General features: G+C 39.8%; 1 protein-coding gene across 1 annotated transcript; it reads left to right on the top strand.

Moving 5' to 3' along the window:
• The first annotated feature begins 5,551 nt into the window (after positions 1-5,551).
• Positions 5,552-21,384, top strand: LOC133616027 (IST1 homolog). Its single transcript, XM_061975012.1, has 10 exons — positions 5,552-5,693; positions 12,437-12,533; positions 12,626-12,806; positions 12,874-12,961; positions 13,042-13,125; positions 14,189-14,299; positions 14,381-14,581; positions 16,005-16,106; positions 18,614-18,659; positions 20,172-21,384. The coding sequence occupies exons 2-10, from the start codon at positions 12,449-12,451 to the stop codon at positions 20,330-20,332; spliced, it is 1,059 nt and encodes a 352-aa protein (XP_061830996.1). The 5' UTR covers positions 5,552-5,693; positions 12,437-12,448; the 3' UTR covers positions 20,333-21,384.
• The last annotated feature ends 337 nt before the right edge of the window (positions 21,385-21,721 follow it).

Raw genomic sequence — 21,721 nt, 5'->3', positions numbered from 1 at the left:
TGCAGTGTCAACACCGTGTATGGTGGGGATGGTGCTCTGCTGACCTCGACTGCGGATGTTGTGGATCTGTGGAGGGAATACTTCGAAGACCTCCTCAATCCTACCAGCACGTCTTCCTATGAGGAAGCAGGGCCTGGGGAATCTGTGGTGGGCTCTCCTATTTCTGGGGCTGAGGTTGCCGAGGTAGTTAAAAAGCTCCTCGGTGGCAAGGCCCCGGGGGTGGATGAGATCCGCCCGGAGTTCCTTAAGGCTCTGGATGTTGTGGGGCTGTCTTGGTTGACAAGACTCTGCAACATCGCGTGGACATCGGGGGCGGTACCTCTGGATTGGCAGACCGGGGTGGTGGTTCCTCTCTTTAAGAAGGGGAACCGGAGGGTGTGTTCCAACTATCGTGGGATCACACTCCTCAGCCTTCCCGGTAAGGTCTATTCAGGTGTACTGGAGAGGAGGCTACGCCGGATAGTCGAACCTCGGATTCAGGAGGAACAGTGTGGTTTTCGTCCTGGTCGTGGAACTGTGGACCAGCTCTATACTCTCGGCAGGGTCCTTGAGGGTGCATGGGAGTTTGCCCAACCAGTCTACATGTGCTTTGTGGACTTGGAGAAGGCATTCGACCGTGTACCCCGGGAAGTCCTGTGGGGAGTGCTCAGAGAGTATGGGGTAACGGACTGTCTTATTGTGGCAGTTCGCTCCCTGTATAATCAGTGTCAGAGCTTGGTCCGCATTGCCGGCAGTAAGTCGGACACGTTTCCAGTGAGGGTTGGACTCCGCCAAGGCTGCCCTTTGTCACCGATTCTGTTCATAACCTTTATGGACAGAATTTCTAGGCGCAGTCAGGGCGTTGAGGGGATCTGGTTTGGTGGCTGCAGGATTAGGTCTCTGCTATTTGCAGATGATGTGGTCCTGATGGCTTCCTCCGGCCAAGATCTTCAGCTCTCACTGGATCGGTTCGCAGCCGAGTGTGAAGCGACTGGGATGGGAATCAGCACCTCCAAGTCCGAGTCCATGGTTCTCTCCCGGAAAAGGGTGGAGTGCCATCTCCGGGTTGGGGAGGAGATCTTGCCCCAAGTGGAGGAGTTCAAGTACCTCGGAGTCTTGTTCACGAGTGGGGGAAGAGTGGATCGTGAGATCGACAGGCGGATCGGTGCGGCGTCTTCAGTAATGCGGACGCTGTCTTGATCCGTTGTGGTGAAGAAGGAGCTGAGCCGGAAGGCAAAGCTCTCGATTTACCGGTCGATCTACGTTCCCATCCTCACCTATGGTCATGAGCTTTGGGTACGGGTACAAGCGGCCGAAATGAGTTTCCTCCGCCGAGTGGCGGGGCTCTCCCTTAGAGATAGGGTGAGAAGCTCTGTCATTCGGGGGGAGCTCAAAGTAAAGCCGCTGCTCCTCCACATCGAGAGGAGCCAGATGAGGTGGTTCGGGCATCTGGTCAGGATGCCACCCGAACGCCTCCCTAGGAAGGTGTTTCGGGCACGTCCGACCGGTAGGAGGCCACGGGGAAGACCCAGGACACGCTGGGAAGACTATCTCGCCCGGCTGGCCTGGGAACACCTCGGGATCCCCCGGGAGGAGCTGGACGAAGTGGCTGGGGAGAGGGAAGTCTGGGCTTCCCTGCTTAAGCTGCTGCCCCCGCGACCCGACCTCGGATAAGCGGAAGAAGATGGATGGATGGATGGATGGATGGAACATTTACATACAATCAAATAAATAATAATAATCAAGACAAGTACAGAAACAGTACAAGAACAGTACGAAACCGCGTCCGGGGGCTGTAAACTCAATAAAGCAACTAAAGAAGAATACAAAATATATATATGTGTAAAGCCATAGGCTCACACAAGTTCCGTAAATAATCAAAATTTGGAGCACAGCATCATAGTTTTCACAGCTTTTTGGTCTTTAGAGGTAGAAAGCGTTTTAAAGTAAATTTTCAATTATTTTTTAAAGGCACAAAAACCGGTCTGGTATTGAGAAACTTACATTTATGAATATGAAACTTAGCCAATTGTATAATGAAGTTGCAAAGGTAAAATGTATTTTTCAATTTTTTTCTCATACTGTCCAAATAGCACATCTTTAAAATAAAGCACGCATTTGTCATGAATATAATCCAGGATGAAGCGACAGATGCCCTGCTAAAGTGATGGAGTGCTTTCACAAGAGGTGGTAAACAGTCTCTGTATACATGTTAATCAATCAATGTCCTTCTTGTATCCAACCATCACAGTCTTTACAGGGTAATAACCATGAATTATTTTGAAATAAATCTCTTTGACTTTGTTAGGAAGAGACCCTGTTTTGACCCAGCAGATGTCATTCACAACATTATTGCAGAGCGCAATTACATAAGAGACAGACAAACAATCATTTTGGAATAAGCTGCGGATTTTTCTGTTATTTTTCTGATTAAAACAAAGTTTCCCTACAGGAGTGTCAAGTGGATCATTCACAATTTTTACAGCCGAAAGAGGAGATGAGTAAGCCCTGTACAACATAACAACACCTGATGGAATGGCATCAAATACAATGGCAAATTGTTTGGGAGTCACAGGGACCTTTGAATGTTTGAGAAATTATTGGTAATTAAAAAGTTTACCTTCCTTTTTGAAAAGGTGACTCACCAAAATAATACCATTCTTGAAAAGAGATTTCCTTTGTTATTGTTCCAGATGAAGTATTTCGTAGGTGAGAAATTGTGCTTGTAGAGAAGAGACCATGCCAGAAGAGCTTGTTTGTGGAAGTTTGAAAGAGCAACAGGAATCCTATCAATGTTGTAGTTGCACAATAACAAAAATTTTAGGCCTCCAAGATTAGAAAATACATGATGAGAAATGAAGTTCCACATTGAGGAAGGATCTTTCAAATAGTGTCTTATCCAATTAATCTTAAAGGTGTTGTTTAGCGTAGTGAAATCGAGAAATTTTAGACCACCCTGATTGTAATTGTTCATTATAACAGATTTCTTAATATAATGAATTTTGGTTTTCCAAATAAAGTCAACAAGTCAATAGTCTTACATATTTTTTGGTTTACATCTAAAGAAATAGCCACAGCTGGGTTGTAAATTCAAAGTAACTAAAATAGAATCCATCCATCCATCCATTTTCTACCACTTATTCCCTTTGGGATCGCGGGGGGCGCTGGATCTCAGCTACAATCAGGCGGAAGACGGGGTACACCCTGGACAAGTCGCCAACTCATCGCAGGGCCAACACAGATAGACAGACAACATTCACACTCTAAGGCCAATTTAGTGTTGCCAATCAACTTATCCCCAGGTGCATGTCTTTGGAAGTGGGAGGAAGCCGTAGTACCCGGAGGGAACCCATGCAGTCACGGGGAGGACATGCAAACTCCACACAGAAAGATAGACTACTCAGGACCTTCGTATTGTGAGGCAGATGCACTAACCCCTCTTCCACCGTGCTGCCCCTAAAATAGAATGCAATATATATATATATATATATATATATATATATATATATATATATATATATATATATATATATATATATATATATAAAACAATCAAGACTTTGTACTGCAATGGTAATAGCTCGATAAAGTTCAAATGTGGTACATCTCCAAGGTTCGAATTAAAACGTGGGATACGGCAAGGTTGTCCTATTTCTCCATATCTATTTTTGTTAGCCATCCAATTGTTATCGGTTCATCAAAAAAAATAGTCATTTAAAGGGGATCGCTATATTAGACAGAGAAATAACTATCAGCCAACTGGCTGACGACACAACACACATTTTGTAAAGGACTCTTCTCAAATTCCTCTTGCCTTGAATGTGATTTATGTATTCTCTTTGGCTTCTGGTCTTTATGTGTGTGAACTAATGGCTGTGAAGAGATGTGAAATGCTGTCTATATGTAACATTCCAATTAAGGAGAGTATTAATTACCTAGGAATACTTATTACTAAAAATCAGAGTTCTAGATTGGTCTTGAACTTTACCCCAATTGTAGAAAAAAACAAGAAAAGATTTAACCAACGGCTACAGAGAGATTTATCCTTAAAAGGCAGAACCTTATTCTCCTAAGCTGAAGGTATCTCCAGGTTTACGTATGCGTCTATTTCTTTAGATGTAAACCAAAAAATATGTAAGACTATTGACTTGTTGACTTTATTTGGAAAACCACAATTCATTATAATAAGAAATCTGTTATAATGAACAATTACAATCAGGGTGGTCTAAAATGTCTCGATTTCACTACGCTAAACAACACCTTTAAGATTAATTGGATAAGACACTATTTGAAAGATCCTACCTCAATGTGGAACTTCATTTCTCATCATGTATTTTCTAATCTTGGAGGCCTAAAATTTTTGTTATTGTGCAACTACAACATTGATAGGATTCTTGTTGCTCTTTCAAACTTCCACAAATAAGCTCTTCTGGCATGGTCTCTTCTCTACAAGCACAATTTCTCACCTACGAAATACTTCATCTGGAACATCTTTTTTCAAGAATGGTATTATTTTGGTGAGTCACTTTTTCAAAAAGGAAGGTAAACTTTTTAACTACCAATAATTTCTCAAACATTTAAAGGTCCCTGTGACTCCCAAACAATTTGCCATTGTATTTGATGCCATTCCATCAGGTGTTGTTATGTTGTACAGGGCTTACTCATCTCCTCTTTCTGCTGTAAAAATTGTGAATGATCCACTTGACACTCCTGTAGGGAAACTTTGTTTTAATCAGAAAAATAACAGAAAAATCCGCAGCTTATTCCAAAAATGATTGTGTGTCTGTCTCCCATGTAATTGCGCTCTGCAATAATGTTGTGAATGACATCTGCTGGGTCAAAACATGGTCTCTTCCTAACAAAGTCAAAGAGATTTATTTCAAAATAATTCATGGTTATTACCCTGTAAAGACTGTGATGGTTAGCACTTTGTTTATTATATATATATATATATATATATATATATATATATATATATATATATATATATATATATATATATATATATATATATATATGTGTGTGTGTGTGTGTGTGTGTGTGTGTGTGTGTGTGTGTGTGTGTGTGTGTGTGTGTGTGTGTATGTATGTATGTATGTATGTATGTATGTATGTATGTATGTATGTATGTATGTATATATATATATATATATATATATATATATATATATATATATATATATATATATATATATATATATATATATATATATAATAAACAAAGTGCAAAGCCATAGGCCCACTCAATCTCAGTAAATAACTTAAATTTGGAACAGAGCATCATCGTTTTCACAGCTTTTTGGTTGTTAGAGGTAGAGAGTGTTTTAATGTAGAGTTCTAAATCTTTTTTAAAGGCACAAAAAACTGGTCGGGTATTCAGAAACGTATATTTATGAATATAAAACTTAGCCAATAGTATAATGAGGTTGCAAAGGTAAAATTCCTTTTCAATTTTTTTTTCATACAGTGTAAATCCAAATATCACATCTTTAAAACAAAGCACAAATTTGTCATGAATATTGTCCAGGATGATTTTACACGAGATGCGTGTTGTACGTTTCCTGTGGTCCTACGTCACCAGATCTCGTGACAAACCCGCCCAAACAAAAAACTCCCGATGACGTCACGACAGAGGATCACGGAAGTAAACCAGACGACGAAAGACAACAGGCGCAAACACAATTCAGCTGCCGTGTTTTCGACTATTACTGACAAGTAAGTCATTTCTTCTACTTTGCGTCCAACTGTACTGTTACTACCTTTTTTTTGACCTAAGAATGTTATCGAATCATTTGAAAAGTATTGGATACAGATTGGTGAGTACTTTCTAGCGGCTTGGTGTTGGTCATGGAAGAGTGTTAATGTGTAAATACAGTGCTATAAAACTAGACAACACGTACACAAATGTGATTAATGGCCTATTATTTGCCCAAGTCCCCTCGTTAGGGCGCCTTGTGAGGCCGATATTTGAGCTCTGCTAAGCTAGGTCAGTCATGCCCACTACTGCGGTGACGTGCGGTGAACTAAACAGCAGGTGAGGCATCGATACTTTTGGATGTTTTTTTTCTTATTTTTTTTTAAATTTAAATTCATATGTGCAGCTCTAATCATTGTTGATTTTTAGGTTGCACATAAGAGTAACAGGAAAAAGAAGGGAGTTATTCGCTTACATAAAAACGTTATCATAATGATATTATGATATGATAAATGGGTCCAAAAAGTATTTGATAATGTTATTAAATACTTTTTGGTGTATATATGTATATATACTTGTCGAACATGAGCACATACGTGCCGGCCCCGACTTAAACAAGTTGAAAAACTTATTCGGGTGTTACCATTTAGTGGTCAATTGTACGGAATGTGTACTGTACTGTGCAATCTACTAATACAAGTCTCAATCAATCAATCAATCAAAAAGGCCCAACGCACTTTCAGCTGCCCTCAGATGGTTTCTTTGTGAGAACCTGAACAAAACGCGCTGTTGTGTCACAACATAGTCACTAGTAGAACTCCAGATGCAGAGACGTGAGGCAAGGTTGAACAAAAAGTGCGGTTCTTTAATAAAAGTCCAAAGAAAAGAAGATCGGGCCTTGTGGTTAGAGTGTCCGCCCTGAGATAGGTAGTTCGTGAGTTCAAACCCCGGCCGAGTCATACCAAAGACTATAAAAATGGGACCCAGTACCTCAATGCTTGGCACTCAGCATCAAGGGTTGGAATTGGGGGTTAAATCACAAACAACGGCCACGGCTGCTGCCCACTGCTCCCCTCACCTCCCAGGGGGTGATCAAGGGTGATGGGTCAAATGCAGAGAATAATTTTGTCACACCTAGTGTGTGTGTGTGACAATCATTGGTACTTTAACTTTAACTTAAGATCGGGCAAACGTGCACACCGTGAAAATATAGTCCACATTGGAGCTTCCAGTGTTGAACTATATAGAAAGTATTTCATTGGTTGACAGATTTTGGCTTTATCAAATAAAAGTATTTGATACAGTTATTAAATACTTTTTGGTCCCATTTGCTTTTAACAAAGTAAATCAAGTATTGTGCGTGTATCTTACCTTTCTGTATTTGTATCTGAAGTAGGGATGTCCTGATATAGGTTTTTGCACTTCCGATCCGATACCGATATTGTTTTTGCACTTCCGATCCGATACAGATACTGACCGATACCGATACTGACCGATACTGGCCTATCCGAGCATGTATTAAAGCTTAAAGTTATTTAGCCTACTTAGTTGTCAGAATCATGTTGAAAAGGGTTTTAGTACTCCTGATAACAACTAGCCAGCTGAATTAGGGGAGTTTGAATAATACACAATGGTTGGTAACAAGAAACTGACCTGTTTATTCAAGGATAAACACAAAATAGACACAATTATACATGACAAACAGAAATGGCATCATTGAAACTAGGGCTGGGCGATATGGCCTTTTTTTAATATTGCGATATTTTAAGGCCATATTGCGATACACGATATATATCGCAATATTTTTCCTTAGCCTTGAATGAACACTTGATGCATATAATCACAGCAGTATGATGATTCTATGTGTTTTGATTGATTGATTGATTGATTGAGACTTTTATTAGTAGGTTGCACAGTGAAGTACATATTCCGTACAATTGACCACTAAATGGTAACACCCCAATAAGTTTTTCAACTTGTTTAAGTCGGTTTATTCATGATACAGATATATACTATCAGATATATACTATCATCATAATACAGTCATCCCACAAGATAATCACATTGAATTATTTACATTATTTATAATCCAGGGTGTGGAGGGGGGCGCCGGATGTAAGTGTCAAAAAGACAGCCAAAAGAGTTTGATATGAGAATAAATCTAAAGTTAAAATATAGGGTAGAATTGCACCCATTTGCAGGAAATGTAGTCTTGATTTTCAAAGTTTTCTTTCAAGGCTTGCATGTCTACATTAAAACATTCTTCTTCATACTGCATTAATAATATATGCTACTTTTAAACTTTCATGCAGAGAAGGAAATCACAACTAAATAGATCACTAATTTTTTCAGACGGTGTTGATCTGGAAATTTTTGCCTCAGCATTTTGATGGTGTGGGCGTGTGGCACCGAACGGAGATAAGCGTCTCGACAGACGTTATAATATTTGAACAATGATGACGAAAACGGTTTTCTCTGTCGTGTCCGTGTGTCGAAAATTGTTAGGCGCTTATTTTTTTATTTGATTTTGTGCGTGGCATAGATTTGCCGTGCGCAGAGGACGTTTGAGCAGGCGCGCACCTTAGCGGCTGCGCTAGCATCACAGCTAACGTTAGCCATGCTCCTACCTCTCTGCTCGGGGAGGACGTATACGTATGTGACGTATGTCGTGACAGTATGTGATGTATGACGTGACAGTATGTGACGTGTGTAAGAAGGTGCGCTAGCTGTCTGTGAGAGGGACACACAGGAAAGAGTGAGAAGAGCCTGTCGTGTAATGCCAGCAGCTAAAAGCAACTGCCTGAGATTCCACAGACCTGTGGATGTGTTGAAGGTGTGCTGGAAAATGCGGAACGGAAATTACGGAGCATCAGAAAAGTGGAATGTACTATTTAAATCGGTGCGTTGGAAAACACGGACCGGAGTTTTTTTTTAAACTAGATCTGGATCGGCATTTTCCCATGCCTTGCCGATACGCATTTTTTGGCAAATATCGGCGGCCGATCCAATCCAAATATCGGTTCGGGACATCCCTAATCCGAAGCAGCATTAGCTATCCTCCATGAAAACCTACGTTGTATGATCACATTCATTTGGTCTTAAAGTCCAGTTTAGAGAAGTATTTAATCTTGGATACAGTATATAATCCTCCATATTGGCAGACACATTCATTTAATTAAATTTCATTCCAAGCAATAAAACAATATTTTTGCATCTGACAAAAAACACCCACAAACGCTGGCTTACTCTAATAAAAATGCCATGTTTGTTATAAATACAGTAAAAAAAAAAAAAGGCTGGCTTCCGCTGGAAAGACATGTGTCTGCTAGCTTGAGCGTCCCCACTTCTCCCAGTGTGGCGAGACAGAGTACTGCTGAGGCATTGAAGTGCAAGTTGACAATATATCGCCCCCTACCTTGATGCAGAGGTACTTCCTGCCTAATGGCCTGCCTGTTCCCTGTGGCAACAAGCAGGCACCCGCTCAATACATTTTGTGTGTAGCCGTGGAGGCACCACCTGTGTCTGCCTCACTTCTTGTCTGCCGCGTTATTTTCACCAGGAAACACGGAATGGCCGCAATTTTGACCATGAAAATTATCACAATATACAGGAACCACAAAATCACAGAAAGCATAGACCAAAAGATAAATATTAAAACTTATTTTATTGTATTACTTCGTTTTTGAACATCTCATGGTCATGGTTAAGACTTTTACCTCCCTGGTGGCAAGGTGAGGCACTGCCTCAATTGCCTCCCCTGACAGCGTGTCACTGTCCACGAGCTACGTCTGCTTTTTCCATTCAGTCAGTATTTTTTTACTTTGGTACTTGAAGTTGTTTGTGTTCTACTGTGATATGTTGGTCATGTTCAAGGACTGTTTTCACTGCTGGACTCTGAAAAGAGGTTCCGCAGCCTCCGTAGCAGAACCCCCAGGTTCTGTAACAGCTTCTTTTCTCAGGCCATCAGACTCTTAAATGCATCATAATAATCCCCTCAATTCCCCCCAAAAACGGATTAACTCGTTGGACTATAAAGACAATATAACATACATCCATAAACGTGGATGCATATGCAAAAGTACAATATATTTATCTGTACAGTAATATATTTATTTATATCTGCACTTATTGCTCTTTTATCCTGCACTATAACGAGCTAATGAAACAAAATTTTGTTCTTATCTGTACTGTAAAGTTCAAATTTGAATGACAATAAAAGGAGGTTTAAGTCTAAGTCTATTAGTGATTTACTTACTAGGTGGAGAGGTTGTATAGACTCTGGGGGTCCAATAGTGTAGGTATGTGTGTATTTTTTATTTTTATGAATTGATTTACATGGCACAAGTATTATCAGAGAGGTCTTGCAAAGACGAGTCCAGTGCTAAAGGTATAATTGTCCTGTGAGAAATATTAAAGTTGTGGATTATATTATTATTGATAAAGTTTTTTATATTTTAAATTGATAATTACTGATATTTTTATAGCCTAAGGAAAATATAGACAAGGAGAAAAATATATTAAATGTCGATATTCATCAATTAAATGTATCCTTCCTCTGATTATAAATCACAATATTCACTTAACAATAACCTATTTAAATTAAGGTTAAAAAATAAGGAATACATAAGAAATGCTTAATAAAGTGTAACAAAATAGTGAGAAGTATGCAAACCGAGATTATTTTTTTGCAGGTGGTAGTTACCTGGTCTGTGTAATATCTAATTAGGTCTGTTATTCTTACTAAGAATGGGGAATGATTTTATGTTATGCAATAATAATAATAATTATTATTATTACATTATTGGACCCTAGTGTGTGAATGTGAGTGTGAATGTTGTCTGTCTATCTGTGTTGGCCCTGCGATGAGGTGGCGACTTGTCCAGTGTGTACACCGCCTTCCGCCAGTTTGCAGCTGAGATAGGTTCCAGCACCTCCCGCGACCCCGTAAGGGACAAGCGGTAGAAAATGGATGGCGTGATGGATGGACCAAATTATTATTTCAAAGTAGCACATTTGTTATATTTTGTTGTTTATTTTATTCATACAGTCCTGCACTTTAGTTCCTACTTGTTGTTTCCATACATCCGATTAAGGAACACGCGAGGGTTGAAAAGAAAAGATGAGCGCGGTGAAGGACTACGGTCCGTTTGAAGAAAATCCCAAAAATTGCCCTACTTTTTAGGTGACTTTTCCTGTTATATCGACAATTTCTTTGCCCTCTGCAGCACTCACTTTTAGTTTCTCTTCTCACTCCATGTAAAAAATCAACAGCAAGATGGCGCAACTAAAGTTGATAGTTGATACTGTTAAATGATTGGCTGTTTACCGTGACGTTCACTGATCACTTCCTGTTTTGCTAGGTTACCAGATCGCGAGTGCCTTTGTTCATGCAACCAATTTTGCTTCATTCTTTCCGGTTTCTTCAGACCATAAAAAAAATATGAATATCGAACGCTTTATTGAACACATTTTTGTTGATATTGATTACGTGTCAATCGCAATATATATTGATATCGTTTTATCAGCCCAGCTTTAATTTCTGGTCAACTTCCTAATACTAAGTCGACGGCGCTCAAGATTTTCCATGTGACCTTATTGTTTAAAATGTTTTAAAAAGGTTGGTAGCATTGAAAAAGCTTGCAAAACAAAGAAACAGAAAAAAGTGGTTTCACAGTTACGGTGTATTTCTAATTGATTCAATTCATGAAATTGGCGTGGGAAGTGATGGAAAATTTGAGTGAACATGGCTGGTTGGGCTCAATTTGTCAGTCACATCACAAGCGACCAGGCAATAGGCGTGTCCAAAAAAATCAGTCTGCAAATCGATCAATTTAAAAGATATTTGACAGACTCACACGTGAATGTATAAATGATATTATAAAACAGCGGTACTTAGATTGCGCAAAACTGAATGGTACAAAAACCGAAGCAATTTTTTTCAATAAACCTGCTCAGTGGCCTTGTGGTTAGAGTGTCCGCCCTGAGACTAGAAGGCCGTGAGTTCAAACCCCGGCCGAGTCATACCAAAGTCTTTAAAAATGGGACCCATTGCCTCCCTGCTTGGCACTCAGCTTCAAGGGTTGAAATTGGGAGTTAAATCAACAAATGATTCCCGAGCGCGGCCACCGCTGCTGCTCACTGCTCCCCTCACTTCCCAGGGGGTGAACATGGGGATGGGTCAAATGCAGAGGATCATTTCACCACAACTAGTGTGTGTGACTATCGTTGGGACTTTAACTAACTTTAAAAATTATGTAATCCAATTGATCTGTTATAGACCATAAAATACATATGTGAAATCCATATACATTATGACTTAACATACTTTTACTGAAGCAATTGTTGATTGAGAAGGAAGGAGAGAGACACAAATACACCACCTTTGTTCTTTTTTTTTTTAATTCAATAGTTTTTTTTTCTTCGTTTTTTTAAAATCAAAGTTTGCAAAGCACTTTGGCATCATGGGTTGTTTTGTAGCTGTTATCTGTTTGGGCACTCGTCTCAGATGGAATGACACGCAGGAAAATGGACAAGTTTGTTATGTACAATGTTCGGTCATACAATACCTGATACGATGTATAAAAACTTATACGAAAAAGGAGATTATTAAAAACTGAGGTACTATATGCTATGTTGTAAACTATCTTAAATTAAAAAATAGCTTTGGGCCGCAAATAGTCTCTGAGCCAGACTTTGTTTAGCCCTGCTTTTCAAAACTTCCAGAGGAGGAGAGGTTGCTCATTTTACGGCTTTTTGTCCACAGATTAGAGCTATCATGCTTGGAGGCTTCAAATCAGAGAAGTTAAAAGTCAACCTCCGGCTAGTCGTCCAGAGACTTAAACTCCTTGAGAAGAAGAAAAGTGAGAGCAACCAGTAATTTTTTTTAATTCAACCCAGTCTGAAGTCTTATGTCATGTTTCCCTGTTTTTGCTCCAATTATTTTACAATGTAGCTGAGCTTGCTCAAAAGGCTCGCAAGGAGATTGCAGATTACCTGTCATCAGGAAAGGATGAGCGGGCACGGATCCGTGTGGAGCACATCATCAGGGAGGACTATATGGTGGAAGCCATGGAGATCTTGGAGCTTTACTGTGACTTGCTGCTGACACGCTTCGGTCTCATTAAGTCTATGAAGTAAGCCTTGGTGAACTTTCGTATGTGCATTTGTCCAGTTGTTAAATAATTCAGTGTCTTTTATCAGGGAGCTAGATCCAGGCTTGCAGGAGGCGGTGTCCACTCTTATCTGGGCATCCCACCGCCTTGAGGCTCAGGTGTTGGAGTTAAAGATCGTAAGTACTTTCGGCACCAAATCTGGTTTGATTTCTGTTTGTCTAGTTTGGAAGGTTTGATCTTTGAATTACTCTTACAGGTATCAGACCAGTTATGTGCAAAGTATAGCAAGGAATACGGCAAGCTGTGCAGGTCAAACCAGATTGGAACTGTCAATGAACGAGTGAGCATACGTTTCCTGTTACTGCCCTGAAGGGGGACTGCACTTTTTGGGGAATTTTGCCTATCGTTCACAATCATCATGAAATCATCATGACGTCAGATGTATTTTTTTGTTATGCATTCAAAATATTAAATAAATGCGATCAAAAGTCTGTTTACAATGGAGCCTATGGGAGCCGCTCTATTCTGCCTGTAAAGCTCTTAAAAAACATCCAAACACCTCCATTTAAGTTTCATATACACAATGTAAGTATATATGCAATGTAGTAACAGCCACATTTATAATAACATTTATATATTAAGTATTTTGCTCATTTTAAGCATATGCGGCGCATTGATTTAAAAAACGTTCAAATTTTTAACAACCTCACTGATTATTACTCACTGCAGACTTCATGAAAGCCAACAAACATAATGAAACATCACTTATTTACAAGGTATGCTGTCATTAAGATGCCGACTGAGGGGGTGTTCATATATTCCCATTTAGATTAAAACTGATTTATAATCCTCGCGAAGAAAGAGATGGTGGAAGTAAGCATTTTATCATGTTGTTCTCGCCATTTCCGGGTCCAAATTGGCTGTCAAATTTTATCAACATGTTCGAATACGTCCTCGTCCTTCTACTTTCCAGGTGAGAGGCATGATTTAGAATCTAGAATAAAGTTTGACGAGCAAGAAAGCAACTCATCAGTCGATCATGTCAACTTTGGCACGCAAGCTCGTGATCACAGCGCCGCTATAAATTAGCGCTTATAATAACAATATCAAAAATACTTGGTTAATATTCAAGTCACAAAATGTAAATCGAGTATTGTAGGCACTTTTTGGATGTTTTTTTTATTGGGTTGTATCGGCGGAATAGAGAACCTTCCATTGGCCCTGCTGTTAGCAGACTTTTATTTACAAGTTAGAATGCATAAAAAAATACATCCGTCGTCATGTCTTTCATAATGACTGTGAACGATTGGCAAAATAAAAATTAAAAAGTGCAGTTTCCCTTTAAGAATGCATGATCATGTAGCCAAGAAAATATTCAAGTGCTTCTAATCTGATGTTTGCAGCTGATGCACAAGCTGAGTGTGGAGTCCCCTCCTAAGATCTTGGTGGAGCGCTACCTGATTGAGATAGCCAAGAACTATAATGTTCCGTATGATGCTGATGCGATCGTCAGGGTAGGCATTAAAAAATGTTGCCAGTCAGGATTATGTCATTTGTTTTGTATACTTACAGTTGTGTCACTTTTTCCTTGACAGCCCGAGGTGAGTCACGGAGAAGAAGCTGACCTGATTGATGTGAACAACTACAAGAAGCCTGGAGGAGGAAGTGGAGGTGGAGGTGGCGGTGGCGGCGGGTTCACTGCTCCAGTCATGCCAATGCACATGCCCATGCCCATGCCCATGCCTATGCCTATGCCCATGCCTGTAGCTTTCAACTACCCACCTCCCAAAGGAGCAGTAAGACATTTCTTTTGAACAACAATTACATTGCACTTTCAAAAATGTTATACCATATATGATGTTTTAATAAATAATCATCAATATGCGTTAACACCTCAAGATACATTTAGCATCTTTTTGTATGGTAGTATTTTTTTGTAGTTGTGTACTTATGGATGAGTTTGACTTTGTTAGTTTAAGGTTTTTAATATTCTCCATGGGGTACCTTAACAATCAATGAATGCTGATTTCATTACGTTGTATTTTTCTTAACATTGCACTGCCGTGCTACATTTCGCTTCATTCATTTTGTTCTGGAAAAAAAAGCAATTACCGTATTTTTCGGATTATAAATCGCAGTTTTTTTCATAGTTTGGCCGTGGGTGCGACATATACTCCGGAGCGACTTATGTGTGAAATTATTAACACATTACCGTAAAATATCAAATAATATTATTTATCTCATTCGCGTAAGAGACGAAGCAAATGGTAGCAATCGTCACACACAAGTCAGCAATCGTCACTCACACGTCAACCAATAAGAATTCGGCGGGGAATGGTCATGGCAGAAGTGCATTGTGGGTCATGAGATGCTAACTGCTATATGCCAAATGCTACTGCCATAGCTATTAAAATGGATCACATCAACATTGGCGGTAACTTATAAAAACTGAGAAGGGCTGAACTAAAATGGCACCTAAAAGGAAATCATATACTGCAGATTACAAGCTGGACGTAGTGAAATATGCAGCAGAGAACGGCGATCGAGCAGCAGAAAGAAAGGACATACCAGAGGCGAAACCGGGGAGGAAGATTTCGTCGGATTTAGCGATCGGGAGTGACAGATTGTTTGGTAAACGTATAGCATGTTCTATATGTTATACGGTAGTTATTTGAATGACTCTTGCCATGATGTGTTGCGTTACCAGGCATGTTCTCAGTTGGTTATTTGTGCGTCATATAACGTACACTTATTCAGCCTGTTGTTCACTATTCTTTATTTAATTTAAATTGCCTTTCAAATGTCTATTCTTGGTGTTGGATTTTATCAAATAAATTTCCCCCAAAAATGCGACTTATACTCCAGTGCGGCGTATATATATGTTTTTTTCCTTCTTTATTGTGCATTTTCGGCCGGTGCGACGTATAGTCCGAAAAGGACGGTACATCAGAAATAAACATATTTAAGTTATTTGTTATGTATGCTAAACGTGCAAAATAGTTTCCTCCTTAGTTACATTGATATATATTTTGTAGATAATTTTTTCCAAAATTTAATTGACGATGATGTATGTGTATATAGGTCTCGCTTATGTCAACAACCAGTCTAAATTGCTCGAGTGTGTCATACAGTCTGAGAACAAGCATTTACGCAGTGTTGCGTTCAAGTATTCAAAACAATGCATTCAATTTGTTTGGCCTGTTTGTTGTTTACCTGCAGGAACCATTTATTCCGCCCGTCGGATCCTACAACAGCTTCCCGCACCCTGTGGGAGGAGGGCAGCCCCCTCAGCTGCCCACTTCTCCTCCCACATACGAGTCTGTAAGTGACCAAACTTCCCATTCATGAACCCTTCCTGTTACCAAAGACGGACAGATGGACAGGGCAGGGCAGGGCATCACTCAGGGAAGAACAGTTCACAAAGCTTTTGCTTCTTCTTCTGCATTTCTATATCTATCGCAGAGTAAGCTTAGTTTCTATTTTGTTGGTGCATGAGAAATAAGCAGCATGAATTGCTTGTATAACCATTAACAACACAGTGGTCAAACTGACAGACTTGGGTTTTTGTCGCACAAAGCTGAGTGCTGTAGTTAAAACTAAAAGCAATCGCATGCTCATCAAAGGTGATGGTATCCCCGGAGCATTTGCTTTTTATTTATATTCTTGAATCACTAACACGACATAACCTACACTGCAATACAACACTAAATAATAGGGCTGCACGATTTTTAGAAAAATTCGAATTACGATTTTTGTCTCTAAAAATGCGATTGCGATTTAATTTGGGATTTTTGCATTTTATACATATGAATGCGTAAGACTGCAAAAATAACAAGTGAAGGAATAAATGTTACTTTTAGACTGTCAAATAACATATTCTTGTCTCGAGGTGCCACACATTAGAACAATATACAATAACAACTAAACAATGTGATAAGACACCCATCTTACTGACTGAAAAACGTGAACAATCATATTACAGTATCTGTAAAGCCCGCATTTCATGTTTTCTTTGTACACAGGTAGCCAGACAGCATATGTAGTTGTAATAAAAAGCATGACGTGCTGCATATTATTGCTGCAATATTATTACTCTATGGACAGTTGTCCGTTGGGTCAAGTTGGCCGGGGACACTTTTTTCCAGTTGATTTTGGGTACGCACTACATTTATGTCGGCATAATTTGGCTCCAGTAATATATGGAGGATGAACTACTACTTTTAGACCCGAGCACAAAGGAAGGGTGAGAGGTTGGAGGAGACGGAAGCCGGGAGAGTGAGGTCGGCGTGACTTGAAGCTGTAAATCTAGAACTTGAAGCCAAGCTATTTTGACATGGAGTGCTTACCCAAATAAACCGGAAAAAACGTCCCCGGCCACCTGGACCAAACCGACAACTGTCCATCGAGTGAGTCACTTTAATACCGATCATGATACACGCAGCACGTCATGCGTGTTATTACAACTACATATGCTGTCTGGCTAGCTGTGTATAGACAAAACCTGAAATGTGGGCTATTACTTTACAGATACTCTAATATGATTGTTCACATTTTCAGTCAGTAAGATTGATGTCCTATCGCATTGTGTTGTGCATTACGAACTCAAACGCGTTTCGTGCTGACGTAAAAGCTAGCTTATCTCTTTCCGCAGCTAACTTTTATGGCTAATGCCGAAGCATGGCAATGTGTTACTATGCTAGATAAAGAGTTCCTCAGTGTTCAGTGTTGGTTACACAGGTTCCGGAACAAAAATTAAGTATTGTTGACGGTTTTTGAATGCATTTTTTAAGTGATTTAGGGGTAGAAATGATTGCTCCCATTAGCTGCATTTTAGCCAGCAAGAACAAGCCAATTTTTTACAAATTAGAATGCAAAAAAACCAAAAACGTTTGTCTTCTTGTCTCTCATAATGTTTGTGAATAATAGGTAAAATAAAAATATAAGTGCAGCTCCCCTTTTAAGTAAATGTTGAAAATCTTAAAGTGCACTTTTTTCCAAGTTGGAAAAATTATGTTGGGTTGTCTTTTTTTGTTGTTGCCAATAAGGGCTATCTTGCTTGTTCGTCCGTGTTGATGCGCTCATATTGCCCAACCAATTTGAAGCTGAAATATTACCACAAAAAGACATTTGGCTTTGTAATTATGTGTTTTCATCTTAATTTGTATTACTTTGCGGAACTTCTTACTAGCAAGTAGCGAGTTGGGAGGCGCGTGTGCGTGCGTGAGTGCGTGTGTGTATTTGTGCGTGCGCGTGAGCTAGAAGTCCTCCTCTCCGTCCACCAAGACAAAGGTTGTGAATGACTGTACAAAGTGCTCACTGCGTTCAGTTAATTGTACTGTTAAATAAACGCACTCAAGTGCTGAGAGCGATGGACTCTTTCTCCCTGTTTGAAGTGCAAGATGAAAACAAACACACGTAGACATAGCAATTTATCCATGCCACCAAAGTATTTTAAACTTAATTTTCATTTATCGTTCAATTGATTGAACTTTGATTGGCTTAGGCCGAGTCACTATCAAAACTTTTTCCAAGGTGCACCTGGTGTTTGTTAATGGCGTCCTGACTGCCTCCACTGCAGCACACACAAACTTGCGGTTTCCTTAAACACTTTTGATTGGCCATTTTGCAAAGGACGCAAGGCTCAATAATTCTGATTGGGTAACGTGTCTGTCAATCAAATGCCGGTGACGGCGGAGAAAAAAGCCCCCCACCTCTCGCGGTTTAGAAACCGAACTAATTAAAACCTCGGTGTGGGTTTGATGTCGATTAATCGTGCAGCCCTAATGGATGACGAGGGCACTGTCACAAACACTCTTCTTCTGTTTCAGATTGATGACCTAAAAAACTCACATCCTCTTCCTTTCCAGGCTGTAGGTGAGTCCTACCGATTATCTAAAGGCTGTAAAACTTTATACAGTTTGAATACAGTTCATTATGGGATTTGTTCACAATTTGGAACTGACAGGAAATAACAGAAACCATCATAAAACATACATATAGATCCATATATCAATGAATCTGTTGAGGCACTGAATTCTTAAAGCTCTGGTTGACGCGTCTCTTTAATATTGCTTAAAAGTCGGCAACGGTACTTCTGAATTGGCAGACCGGGGTGGTGGTGGTGGTGCCGCCTTTTTAAAGAAGGATAACGATATGGTGTGTTCTAATCACACTCCTGAGCCTCCTTTGGACAGTTTATTCCAGAGTGCTCGGAAGAAGGTACGATTGTTAGTCAAACTTCAGATACAGGAGGTTTGATGCGGTTTCTGTCCTGCTCGAGAAATACTGGACCAGCTCTACACCCTTGCAAGGCTACTGGAGGGTGTGTGGGAGTTTGCCCAACCAATCGACATGTGCTTGGTAGGATTGGAAACACGTTTGACCTTGTCCCTCATATGCTATGTTGTATGTGCTCTGCGGGTACAGGATTTTTAGTATCTTCCTACAAGCCATTCAGTTATAGTACAATTGTAGCATGATCCTGGTTTATTATTCCAACAATAAGTCTGCACTGTAAAGGCTTCCCTTTATCGGTTCTGTTCACAATTTTCAAGGAAATCATCTGTAAGCACAGCCTAGGCAATGAGGGTTTCCAAATTGGGGGCCTTAGGATGTCATATCTGTTGTTTGCAGACGATGTGGTCCTATTGGCCTCATCAAGCTGTTGCCGGCAGCGTTTATTAGGGCATGCCTCACTTGAAAGAGTTCAAGTATCATGGGATCTTGTTCATGACTGAAGAAAGGCAAGAGGGATGGACAGGCGTAGCGATCGCTGTACTGAACCTTCGTGGATGAAAAAACAACGCTCTCGATTTACTACATTCTCACTTTCACCTATGGCCACAAGCTTTAGGCAGTAACCCAAAGAGTTACAATAAATACAAGCAGCCAAAATGAGTTTCCTGCGCCAGGTGACTGGACTCACCCTAAGAAATAGAGTGAGTAGCTCGGTGTAGAGCTGCTACTCCTTAGCATCGAGAAGAGACACTTGACAGGTCCTGGGCATGTTGTTAAAAATAGTCCTGGACGCCTCCCTGGTGAGTTCTTCCAGGCATGCCCAGCCATAAGGTTGCCCCAGGATAGACCCAGGACACCCTGGAGGGATTATGCCTCGCTGTTCCTCAGGTGAAACTGGAAGAAGTCTGAGCTTCTCTACTGAGACCGCTGCCCTCACAACCCGACTAAGCGAAAGAAAATTGATCTGGGTTTTTGACTTGCAATACACAGATCATTTTTAACAGATCACAAATTTCTGTTGTATTTTATGAATTAAATGTAATTTTTGGCTTTTCCCCTAACCTCCCAAGAGCTGTGTGGGTCGAATCCCTTTTGATTAGATTAAGCAAATAGGACAAACTTGCTCAGTCACTGCATATTTTTCCGCAGGTCCTTCATCACAGATATATGACAACACCACCCTCCCAGAACTTCCCTCTGTCCCTGACACGCTTCCCACAGCCTCCTTCGGCGGAAACACCACCACTTCAGATGACCTCGACTTTGATGACTTGTCACGACGCTTTGAAGAGCTGAAGAAGAAGACTTAAGAGGTTTTTTTTTGTTCCTCGTCTTTGAAGACCAATATTTGGGCTGGTGGTTCTGTGGGAAGTAAAACTTGCTTTAGGCTCAGAATTGGCTATTTATATACAAATCTTATATTTACTTTTACCTTATATAGAATATAATGAATATACATATTACTGAGGTTATGATTGCAAACAGTCTGGTTATATATTTTACTTTATGAAGTTTCACTGTTTAAACACTTGCTTTTCCCTGGTGTGACATACTTTGCAATGCAATAGTTTTGTCTGTCAAACACAGCAGTCAGGCCGTCCTTGATTGTTTTTTGCACATTATGACGTAACGCTGTGATCTCTGTTTCATCCCAGACCTGTCCAACAAGTCCGACTCCCCTGTCTACCCTGATAGGTGTTTCTGTTAAGGTTTCTGTTGCGATAACTCTATTCAATGTGTTCACCACACATAGAAGCCATAAAGACACATGGCGTTTCTGTGTGACAACCCATAGCAGTTGTTTGGTAGAAGAACATTGTCTTATTATATATATATATATATATATATATATATATATATATATATATATATATATATATATATATATATATATGTATATTTTAACATATCTGATCACACAACCTGATTTTATATCTATATATTAAGCCCAAAGAGAGGTTGTAGTTCTCCATGTGTCTCCACACATCTTCCACTGTATGTTTACCGCTGTATTTGCCTTAAATTGTACACTCCCACCGGAGGCCTGGTTGGTCTACCAGGATAGCACATCATTTTTTTCCATCAGGACCTGATACATGTTCATTTGACCGCAAGAACAAATGGTTGGGTTTTGATTAGCTTGTGAGAAGTTGCAGTGAGAGTTGTCATGCACTTTTCACGTCTTTTCCAACCTGACCACACCTCGCTCAGCTTGTTTATTGAGAGGAGCCTCGAATGATTCGTCACTTTCTGGAAAGAAGATGAAAAAGCTAACGAGGAGAGTTAATAACACTACCAAAACTGCTCTTAGATTATTGGACGATGTTACCTTTGTACAATAAACATTTAATACAAGTATGAATTTGCCAACGTACTATCTGTATGTTTTTCAGGTTGTTTTTCAAAATGGCGCGGTTTCAAAGGACATTTATTCTCAACCCTTAAGTCTACATGACAAACGGGCATGCTCAAAAAGTGTTTTATGTCAGATATCTTTTTTTTTTTTTTTTTTTAACTTTCAACGCTTTGAATTCTTCAGCAGCTGCAGACCTATCCATAGATTTCATTTTTTTTATATATTTGTAATGTTTTATGCCTTTTGTAAAAAAAACAAACCAAAAAAACATTTTCTATTAAGGTTCAAGTTAAAGTATCACTGATAGTCACACACACACTAGGTGTGGTGAAATTACCCTCTG

This window comes from Nerophis lumbriciformis, linkage group LG15 (genome assembly GCF_033978685.3).
Source record: "Nerophis lumbriciformis linkage group LG15, RoL_Nlum_v2.1, whole genome shotgun sequence".
Classification (NCBI taxonomy): Eukaryota; Metazoa; Chordata; class Actinopteri; order Syngnathiformes; family Syngnathidae; genus Nerophis; species Nerophis lumbriciformis.
This window is presented reverse-complemented; position numbering and strand designations above follow the sequence as displayed.

Bases quoted from the DNA above. Each gene is read 5' to 3' on its own strand.
- LOC133616027 (XM_061975012.1), top strand. From the start codon at position 12,449: ATGCTTGGAGGCTTCAAATCAGAGAAGTTAAAAGTCAACCTCCGGCTA. The intron at 12,962-13,041 runs GTAAGTACTTTC...TTACTCTTACAG, and splicing joins AGGTGTTGGAGTTAAAGATC to GTATCAGACCAGTTATGTGC. The intron at 14,300-14,380 runs GTAGGCATTAAA...TTTCCTTGACAG, and splicing joins ATGCTGATGCGATCGTCAGG to CCCGAGGTGAGTCACGGAGA.